The sequence below is a fragment of the Macrotis lagotis genome, chromosome 1, assembly GCF_037893015.1.
Source record: "Macrotis lagotis isolate mMagLag1 chromosome 1, bilby.v1.9.chrom.fasta, whole genome shotgun sequence".
In the NCBI taxonomy this organism is placed as follows: Eukaryota; Metazoa; Chordata; class Mammalia; order Peramelemorphia; family Peramelidae; genus Macrotis; species Macrotis lagotis.
In genome coordinates, this window is record NC_133658.1 from 297174430 (window position 1) to 297184856 (window position 10427).

Below are 10427 nucleotides of genomic sequence, written 5' to 3' on the forward strand. Positions count from 1 at the left end.
AAACATTTTAAGTACCTCCCCTATGCTTTATAATGCAAGTATAAAGAGGACACCATTACTGTCTTCATTCAGTTTGCTAATAGAAATGACTGGTTACAGAAGTAGCTAAATGTCTTAATTAAAATAACATGAGGAGGATACAATTGTAATATAAAGTGCTTTGAGATCTAATAAAAAGGAGATCAATTTCAGTCATGAGGGAATTAAAGATTTCTGGGAGGAGTTTTCATTTGAACGAAGCTTTAAGGATGAGAACATGCAGAATATGAACTCCCTTCCCCTTTGCCTCATTCATTCTTACCACCAATCTCCAACAAAAGGTTTGCTGCTTAAAGGGAAAAAGATAACTGTCCATCCCTATTCTGACCTTCAGCTAAACAGTCAGCCTGGTTCCTCTTGATCCGCCCTATTCCTCTCTCTCATAACCTCCTCAATTCCTTAAATGAAACTATGGTTTATTTAATAGTCTAAACCACACAGTCTTAAAAATAATTGATCACCCACAGCTCTCAGTCATGACTTGAATCCTTTCTCCCCCAGAAAGTACCCCTTCCAATCACCAAAGAGTCAGATCTAAGTGAGCTGGAAGATAAGGTAGCAGCCAGCCCCAAGAGAAGAGAAAGGAAATTGGGGCTCATGAATGAACTCTGCCAGAAGGGCCAGGGTCCTGGCTAATTACAGAGCTGCCCTCTTCTGAAGAGAATCTGCACTTGCCTCCCAAACAATGGCTCCTTTTTAAAAAAAAAAAAAACCCAACAAGCTCACAGACACCAGCCAGTTCTTAACATCCAAGCAGGGCCAGAAAAAGAACTGATTGCTATGTCCTCCCTCCACCCCAATCAGACCTCTAAGCTTCCTGGTAGAATAAAAATGGGAGGGGAGGGCAGAGTACTAGGTCATCCAGGTGGGTAGACAATCAAATAATGGCAGTACAACAAGGAAGGTCCCTTTACTCCTAAATCTCTCTCAGCAGGCTGAGCATGGCACCTGAAATTCTACCCTCTATGCTTTCTACATCTCATTTGAACATGACCCTTTCTAATCTCCTTTGTTTAAATTCCAACCCTTTCCAGGATGTAATAAATTTTGTTTTGCACATTGTACACACACACACACACACACACACACACACACACACAGACACAGACACGGAAAGACAGACACATAGACACAGATGCACACATACACACACACACACACACACACACACATACCTTATTCCATTTCCAGCATTCCAAAATATCAGAGCTAAAAGGAATTTATAGACTATTTAATTTAACCACTTTATTTTACAGGTGAGAAAACAAGCCAAGGGAAGACAATCTTTTTACCTAGGGTCACATTGCTTGTAAGTGGTTGAGCAGGCAGTCAGCATGGTACAGTAGAAGGAAAGAACATTGTCAGAGGACTTGCGTTCAAATCCTGTCTCTGACACATGGCAATTGTGAACTTGGGCAAGTAAGTCACTTAGATATCAGTTTCCTCTACAGTGAAATGGACATTGGACTGGGGTCACTTTCAGGTCTGATTATAATCCTAAAACTCAGACCTAGGTCTTCTGCTTCCTAATCCAGAGCTCAGCCCAAGGCTATTGTTTAAATTCTCATGCTGAGGGAGAAGAAATGACATCAACCCACTTGCATTGATTTGTCAGATTTCATTCCCTAGGGCTAGAACACAAGTTGAATTATTGAGGTAGGGGACTGACCAAGGATGGCTGCCCAGGAAAGATAGAAGTCTAGTCTGGGTCCTGGATATGTTTTGAAAAAAATATTTTTTATTTTAAAAATTATATATTTTCTTAAATATCAATTAAATTTTAAAACAAACTAACATTCATTTTTTTTTAAATTTTGAGTTTCAAATTATCTCCTTCCCTTTGGCCTCATCTCTTCCCCTTGAGAAGGCAAGCAATATGATAGCAATTATACATTTAAAATCATGCAAAATATATTTCCACATTAACCATGTTGCAAAAAAAAATCACCACCTCCTCAAAACGTAAGAAAAGTAAAGAAAGTGAAAAAAAGTATGCTTCAATCTGCACTCATAATTCATTAGTTCTTTCTCTGGAGGTGGGTAGCATTTTTCATCATAGTTCCATTGGAATTGCCTGACCTTTAATTTCAATGGAAAGACTTTGGTGATCAGGTAGTAGTTCAACATTTCCTTCATGGCATCTCTAACAAGTGATCATCTCACCTGTGCTGGAAACTCATTGACATAGTTTTCTATCTTGTCTTACCATGCTTGTGCCCCTCCACCTCCTTAATCCAATTCATTCTGTTTTTGGATAGCTCCCACTGCTATCTTTTATACTTGTGTTGAGTTGATTCCTGTTTAACTTCCACAGAAAACTCCTAATCAAACTTTTGCTTTTTAAAAATCAAGATCTTTATTATTACATCACTGTCACTACCCTCAACAGCACCCTCCCTCTAAGAACCTTCTCTTGTAACAAAGTATTTTTTTTATAAAACAAACATGTTTATTGGCTACACGTGGAAATGTTTGTATCTTTCCTCTCCTGTAGTCCATTATAACTCTATTGAAAAGAGAGAGCTATGTTTTGTGGTCAGTCTTCTGAAATTAAGATTGGTAACTTCAATGATCAGTTTTGATGTTTTTCAGTGTTTTCCCCCATTTTTGCTATTATCTAAATTGTTCTCTTGGTTTTGCTGCTCTATATCCGTTCATGCAACCAATTCCTTTTGGATGTTAATTCCAAAAAGTGGGTCCCAGAAAGAAAAATTGTCTTGTTTGAGATCACACAACTAGTTGTAACATAGTGTAATCCTAGGACCCAGGTTTCTTTATTTATCAGTCAAGCTGCCATACCCAAAAGGACCCAGTCCTGTTTCCCCTGCATCTATCCTCTCTATACCTGGGAATCTGGTTCCACCCTTGTCCCTAGTAGTCAGCCTAGCAACTGGGATGTCTAAATAAAGAAGACAGAAGGGTTCTGTTATTGAAAGTAGCACCATTCTTCAGTCACTATGTCTTTCTCATTCCCCTCCCCCTCTTGTTTACAGACAATCTCTCACAGGTATCCAGAGCATCCCTTCGGATCCGGATCCTGGATGTGAATGACAACCCACCAGAGCTGGCTACCCCTTATGAAGCTGCTGTATGTGAAGATGCAAAACCTGGCCAGGTAATGACCACAATAAAAATATTTAGCATTTAGTGTTTAACTGTTACAAAGCTTAGTCAGACACATCTATCTCATTTTGAGACTCATGACACATCTCAGTGTGGTACTTAGGGTAGGTATCATCCTCATTTTATAGATGAGAAAACTGATATGGGGAGAGTGAGGTGTCCAGAGTCAATGAGGTAATTAATGGTAGAGGCAATATAAAGCCAGGCCTTCATGGCTACAAGACCCATAATTTTCCTCCCTCTCTTTTTAAAAATAAAACTTTGCTTTTCATTATGAACTTAAAAAACCAACAAATGAAAATATTTTAAATTACCAAAAAACAAAAAAACAAGAACTATGAGTTTGTTTGTTACATGCTGTTTGTTTTTTAAGAATTGTATAAGAATCCCGTGCTCTTTCCATGGACTGTATCCACCCTGGGACAAGAAAATTAAGTGAGATAGGGATCAGGTTAGAAGCCTCTATGTGGCTCAGCCCCTCCATCTCCCCCCCCCTCCTTTTTTTTTAGGTTTTTGCAAGGTAAATGGGGTTAAGTGGCTTGCCCAAGGCCACACAGCTAAGTAATTATTAAGTGTCTGAACCATCTCCCCTTCTTACTGCTACTGCTATCCAAGGATCAATCCTGGGCAGCATCACCTCTCCCTAGCTAGCAGTGAGTAGTTCTAAGAATGGCTGTCTCCTCTTTGCCTTTAGCTCATCCAGACTATCAGTGTGGTGGACAGAGATGAACCGCAGGGAGGTCACCGATTCTACTTCCGTCTGGTGCCTGAGTCTGTCAGTAACCCTCATTTCTCTCTGCTCGATATCAAAGGTAAGTCCCACTACTTCCTCTATCCTCTCCCATATCCCTCTCAACTTTGAGAATCCAATGGAGCCAAATTGATGTCAATCAATCCAACAATACTAGCCCAAAGTCCCTTTGGGTTGGAATGGTAAATTGGGAAGTAAAATTTGATCTGAGCCTTTAAAGGAGGTAAGGAGGTTATGTGACTACTGGATCAAAAGTGAGTGGGAGAGCAAAAGAATATATTCAGATGTAAATGGGATATAAAAACAAGATTATTAACAATTTTATTTTATTTTTGGAGAGGATATCCAGAATGAAGGCCTTGAAGATTCTGGATTAGAGTCCTGAACTTCGCTAGGATGATTTTCTAGAGCGCTCAATGGCATTTGCAACCTGATTTTTTCCTTCCCCAAAAGGAGTAGGGCCCCTGATCTCCCACAAGTCCATATTTCTTTCCTTTTCCCCAATTTTCCAGCACCTGGAAGCAACAGAAATGACATTAGAGGCCATTAACCTTCTATATCAGAATGTTCCTAATCATATTTGTTTGGCTGGGGGCTGGGGAATACCCAAGTCATCTGGGGCTGCAGCCCAGAACAAATTCAATAATGATAATTGTAATAACTCACCGTCATATAACATTTTCCTCACAATAGCCCTATGAGATTAGTACAAGTAATAATGATAATGGCTGACATTTGTATAGCACCTTACGGTTTACAAAGTATACTGAGCCTACACTATCTCATTCAATCTTTACAATGGCTCCCTGAGGTATGTACAGAGGTTCTAGCCCCATTTTACAGATGAAGAAATGAAGACTTAGAGTGATTAAAAAATGACTTACTCATGATTATGAAATTAGTAAATGTTGGAAACAGCATTGCAAATCTCTCCCTGACTTCAAGTTCAAAATTCTTTCTACCACTTTTATAGAGTTCTTTACTTTCCACAGCTGAGTATACTGAGGCTCAGGGAGATAAAACCGACTTGTCCAAAGTCATTCAATAGTAATTTGTATAGTGAGGATATAAGCCATGAAATCCTTAATGGCAAGTCCAGTGGTTTTTTTCTCCCTCCACATACATTGCCTCTCAGTAATTGTTTATCCGTGTGGGTTGGTGAAGCTTTGGGGCTGGTGGGTGGCAATTCACTCTGTGCTAGGAAAAATTCATTTAGAGGGATGGGTGGGAGGCCTTCTCCTCCCTCCCTGTCCCTGAGCACCCCCCTTCCCTCCCCTTCTTCTTATAAATATCCACTGTGACAAACTGCTACCCCTGGCCCATCTGTTTCTTTGTACAAATTTGTAGCCAGTTTGGAAACGTGATTTATAAATATTGCTTTTGCAGCCAGGGACTGACACTGATGAATGTCAGCCCAGATGGATGCCTGCCGCTCCCTGGCTCCCTGGTTCCCCTCCCTCACCTTTTCTTTGCAGTGGTGAAAAGGGCACCCCCCCCCAATCCTCTGAGACTTTCCTTACCTGGCAGGTATTATTAACTATAAGGATTCAGACTACCAGGTCATTCCTGAGGGAAGAGGGAGAGGAGTAGAAAGGGCCTGAGATCCTAGCCACTTTCTTCTTAGGGTCTGGCCTCCTTAGCTGATGTAATATAAAGTATGATGGCCTTAAGTCAGGAGATCTGGGTTCAAATTCTAGCTCTGACATTTATTAGCTATGTGTCCCTGGCTAAGTAACTTTATTCTCTTAACCTCCATTTTCTTCTTTGTAAAATGAGTATGATATTTTCTGCATTCCCTACATCTCAAGGCCGCCATGAAGAAAGGACTTTATAAACCTTAAAGTGCCATGCAAAGGGGAAAATTATCATCACAGCTATTAATGGTCCAACTCTGGAAGGGACTTCCCAGTACAGGTAGGGTGTTGGAAGTTGATAGGAAGAGACAGAAAACGAAGACAGCTGTGAGTACAAAGAAACTAATTAGGGACCATTTCTTCACACATTCACACATACACACACACACACACACACACACACACACACACACACATACACACACACAAATAGAATGTGAGTACACAGTTCCCCTCCATTTCCTTAAGGTGATGAGGCTTAAACCCAGAAATGAATTCCTCTTCCAGTTACTTCCCCAGTTTTGCCTGCTCACCCTTCAGGCTGAACTCAACAAACATTAGTCTTACCTGACATGAGTGTTTGCCTTCTCATAGGTTAGTCAGCCAGTCAAGTGTTGATTGAAACCAGTGTGGGCACCAGGCTCTATGAGAGATGTGAAGAAAGAAAAACATTAGAAAACCTAGTCCCTGCCCTTTCTGAGCTCTTGATTCAGTTGGGGAGAGAGGATTTCCATGATCAGACCATGTGTGGAAAAAACCCCTGTGAGGGATACAGATGGCCAGGGTTATAGGAGCTCAGAGGGAGAAAGGCTATGGACTGGGTCATGGGGAGAGGTCAAATAAGGTTTTGAATGAGAGATTTTAGCTAGGCAGAAGTGGGAGAGGTTCTTTTATTTTAAGTAAGTATGTGTTAAGGTAGTAGGAATGACCTAGTGCATTGGAGGACAGTGGGGAGAGAGGACTGGCATGAATGCAGCACAAAAAAAGAGGACAGAACTCTACCTATGAACAAAAGCATAAAGGTGGGAGTGACCTAGGTACAAATAGACCAGTAAGCTTGAAGTGAAGGCTTCCTGGCAAGGGGGGGAGGGGGGGTGAAGGTACACCTGGGCAGGAGATAAAGTTGAAAATCTAAGGTCAAAATAAGATGAGTGCTGGGAAAAACCTTTGTCTAGGGGTTCTCTATCTCTGGTCCCTGTGCTAAATCGAGTTTCTCATGCCCCACCCCCTCTCTTAGTCTTTGTGGCATTGAACAGATTCAGCTTAGAGAAACCACTTGAAATGGAGGAAGTGAAATTGGGCAGGGCTAAGGTTAAGCAGTTTCCTAAGGGTGAGGAGCCTGGATACATCCCACCCCATAAGGAAACCAGGGCTATCACTTCCATTCTGAGTACCTCTGCACCAAGGAGCTGGCAGGAGACCAGAGAGGTGCAATAAATGTGATGGAGGGATGGGGAAGGATTGACTTCCAAAGGAAGATGAAGGGAATAAATCATTGGGATGTGGAAAAGGGCAGAGACTCTAAGAGTACACTAGTGAATAGAATCAGAGGCTAGGCCAGGATAATGGCCCAAAGTCATTGCCCTCCCAACATGCTTTCTTGCCTCTACTTAGATAACACAGCAGCCGTGCACACACAACACGTGGGCTTCAACCGTCAAGAGCAGGATGTCTTCTTCCTTCCCATACTGGTAGTGGACAGTGGGCCACCCACACTTAGCAGCACAGGAACCCTCACCATCCGTGTGTGTGGCTGTGATAGTGCCGGTGCCATCCAGTCCTGCAACACCACAGCCTATGTGATGGCTGCCTCACTGAGCCCAGGAGCCCTCATTGCTCTGCTGGTCTGCATCCTCATCCTGGTTGGTGAGTCTGCTATGGGCCCCAACCTTTTCTCCCTCTAGCAGTTTGTCCCTGCCCTGTAGTATTCTCTAGTCAGGGTTGTAATTATAGTCCTGAAGTCATCATTTCCCAACCTCTAGTTTGCATCAAGGCCATGCTTATCATATCCTCTGCAAGACCCAGCTCCCCTCTTTCCACTATGAAATCATTGATCATTGAAAATAGAACTGGAGGAACTCCGAATTTTGGACCTGGAATGTACATTAGCACATAGAATGTCAAAGGAAGAAGGGATATTAGAATAGAGAACATGGTATGGTGGTGTTGGGAGGGACTCAAAATTAGAATAAAGGTGTCTCAAGTCCTAGGGTAAACTCTTGAAACTTAAGAGGAGCTTTAGAGAGCCATCTTATCTTTACTCCACAATTCTGAGATGATGTCATGGAAGATTCCTGGAGTGCCAGAGTCTTTGGTCTATTAAAAAAAAAAAAGGAATGAGGATGCCTCCTTCCCAACCCACAAAGTTTCATCTTTCTCCAAAGTCTACAGCTCTCCATCTGGGTATTCCCTCACCTAGTCCAGACTTCAGTTCCTAAGAAACCTCCCACTCAGTTGGTCACATCTCCCCCATTCTTGTTTTAGGGGAGTCAGCCAGTGGCCAAGTTGACACTTGCCTCCTCACCTTCTAAGCACTCAAGAGACAAAGGAGACAACCTAGAGAGCCCTGAAATAAGAAGGCCAGGCTCCCCTTCTCCCCGCCCTCAACTCAGAAACCCCTTTCCCACTGGGTGCACTTTACATCGGTTTCATTTTCCAACGCAGTGCAAACAAATTTCTGCCTAATTGCCCACAAACGAATAAAGTGCCCATCAGTGCTCTAAAGGTGACGGGCGGAATAGCTGATGGAGCAGTCACATCTGCAGCCCTGCCAGCCTGCGCTAGCAGCCATCTGCTCCGGCTTCCCCCTCCAGCGGCTCCCCCCAGCCTCCAGCCCACTCATACCCTGCCATCTATCCATCTCACTTGTGCTTCCTCTGCTTAGCTCTATTGGGGGACAGCCAGCTGCTGCCTCCTTTGGAGATGTGCGATAGGTCCCCTGACACGTCAGCCCCTCTGTGGAAACTGAGGAGAGGGACCCTGATGAAATCGTATGGGATGGGGTTGCAGTGGTGACATTTATACGTAGGGCCATCTTTCCAATAATCTCTCTCTCTCTCCTTCTTCCTCCCAACGCACTCCTTGCTACCCTCATTCCCGTGGGTCTTTCCTCTCTCTTTCTCCACCTCACCTCTCCTCTCCCCCTTCTCTGCCTACTTTCATGGCCTCCCCTTGCTTCCCTGTCCTGCCCCTATCTTTCCCACTTCCCCCCTGCCTCCCTCCCCCCTCCCCTTGTTTAAGCCCGTTCTCCACTCTGCTGGCTCTCCAACGACCCCCTCCCCACCACCTGGGTGCCTTCCCCCTGCCTCGGCCCTGACGGGTCACCCCCACTTCTGAACCTGCTCCTTTCTCTTGACCAATCGATCCCCACCCTCCTCTTGGCCAAACCCCTGCCTTTCCTCCCCGGCCCGGGGGCCGAACCCCGCTTGTCTCCGCTCCCCGTCCCTGACCAGTGCTGGTCCTGCTCATCCTCACGCTGAAGCGCCACCACAAAAGCCAGCTGAGCTCGGAGGAGGACGAGGACATGCGAGACAATGTCATCAAGTACAACGACGAAGGCGGCGGGGAGCAGGACACCGAGGCCTACGACATGTCGGCGCTGAGGAGCCTGTACGACTTTGGCGAGGGCAAAGGCGGGGACGGCGGCGGGGGAGGGGGCGGCCTCCCCCTGGGCCCGCCCGAGCGCCCCTCGCTCCCGCTGCCTCGGGGGGCCCCGAGCCCCGAGCTGGACTTCTCCCTCTTCAGGGACTTCATCAGCAGGAAAGTGGCGCTGGCGGACGCGGACCCGTCCGTGCCCCCCTACGACGCCTTCCAGACGTACGCGTTCGAGGGCGCCGACTCGGCGGCCACCTCGCTCAGCTCCGTGCACTCGCACTCCAGCTCGGAGCAGGACTTCTCCTATCTCAGCGGCTGGGGGCCCCGCTTCCGCCCGCTGGCCGCGCTCTACGCCGGGCACAGGGCGGACCAGGGGCCGGACGCGTCCTAGCGCGCCCTTCCCCTCGGGGCTCCCTGACTGACACCCCGAATGACCAAAGCACCCCCCCACCCGCTCGCCCCACTTCCCACCATCTGGAAACCTTGACTTTGGGGGCGGGGGACCACAGAGAGGCAGGACCAGACCCGGGGCCCTTCCCCAGTCCCATCCCTCTTCCCCCTCAACTTCATGCACAAAGTTCGCGGGGAGCTCAGAGCGCGTGTCCATGGTCTCGTTCAATCCGATCTCTATTAAAAGTCCCGCACTGAGAGTCCCGCGTGCCTAGGGGAGGGGGAGTTTTCCAGATGCAGGCATTCAGAGTAGCAGTGAAGTCTGAATTTGGGGTACATCTAGAGCCTTTGGTGGGAGTTGATTCGTCAGGAAGTAGGACCTGGGTCAGCCGTGAGGGAAGAGGCAGGGGGCCTTGTCTCTGGCATCTCCCCAGCCCCGGGGGGGGGGGGGGGGGACACGATGCTGGGAAAAGGGAAATAAGGAGCCTTTCAGATTTGAAGAACTATTTTGTGGAAAAGGTATTAGGTTTCAGCATGGTCCCTGGAGGCATAAGTAGGTGGTGGGAGAATGGAATCGCAGACACAGAGTTCCACCAGAGATTAGGAGAACTTTCAAACAATGAGATTTCCCAAAAGTAGAACGGATTGCTTCGGTAGGTGGTGAGCCCCTGGTGATCAGAGATCTTCAAGCAGATAATTGAATGATTTCTCCTCAGGAATAGTGTAAACCAAGGATGAGAGATCTCTGAGTTCCCTTCCCATAAAGGAGAGATATGCCCTTCTCCACCCCCACCCCCAGTTTCCCAACCTGAGGCTCCCGGCTCAAAGTGAACAACCCAGCAAGATGCAATGTCTTATATTCAATTCAACAAGCCTTTATTAACCCATATGCCAGA

General features: G+C 45.9%; 1 protein-coding gene and 1 long non-coding RNA gene across 6 annotated transcripts in view; one reads left to right on the forward strand and one right to left on the reverse strand.

Annotated features, from left to right (window-relative positions):
- The window catches only part of CDH22 (cadherin 22), a 185769-nt gene extending 175812 nt beyond the window's left edge, over window positions 1-9957 (forward strand). For 3 of the 4 annotated variants that reach the window (XM_074211194.1, XM_074211195.1, XM_074211196.1), the window contains 4 exons: window positions 3033-3154; window positions 3857-3974; window positions 7162-7413; window positions 9000-9957. In XM_074211194.1, the coding sequence (XP_074067295.1) occupies window positions 3033-3154; window positions 3857-3974; window positions 7162-7413; window positions 9000-9532 (1025 nt within the window). In that variant the 3' untranslated portion in view covers window positions 9533-9957. Of the gene's footprint in view, window positions 1-3032; window positions 3155-3856; window positions 3975-7161; window positions 7718-8999 lie in introns of those variants that run through there. The other variant, XM_074211197.1, reaches the window with a different exon arrangement.
- LOC141505391 (uncharacterized) lies at window positions 4153-9386 on the reverse strand. Of its 2 annotated transcripts, XR_012473594.1 has the most exons (4): window positions 8997-9386; window positions 7152-8511; window positions 6115-6190; window positions 4153-4428 (listed from the first exon to the last, which is right to left on the reverse strand). It is a non-coding gene; the product is annotated as an uncharacterized LOC141505391 (long non-coding RNA). The 2 variants fall into 2 exon arrangements; XR_012473593.1 differs by lacking the exon at window positions 8997-9386 and having other exon boundaries at window positions 7152-8726.
- Window positions 9958-10427: the final 470 nt, after the last annotated feature.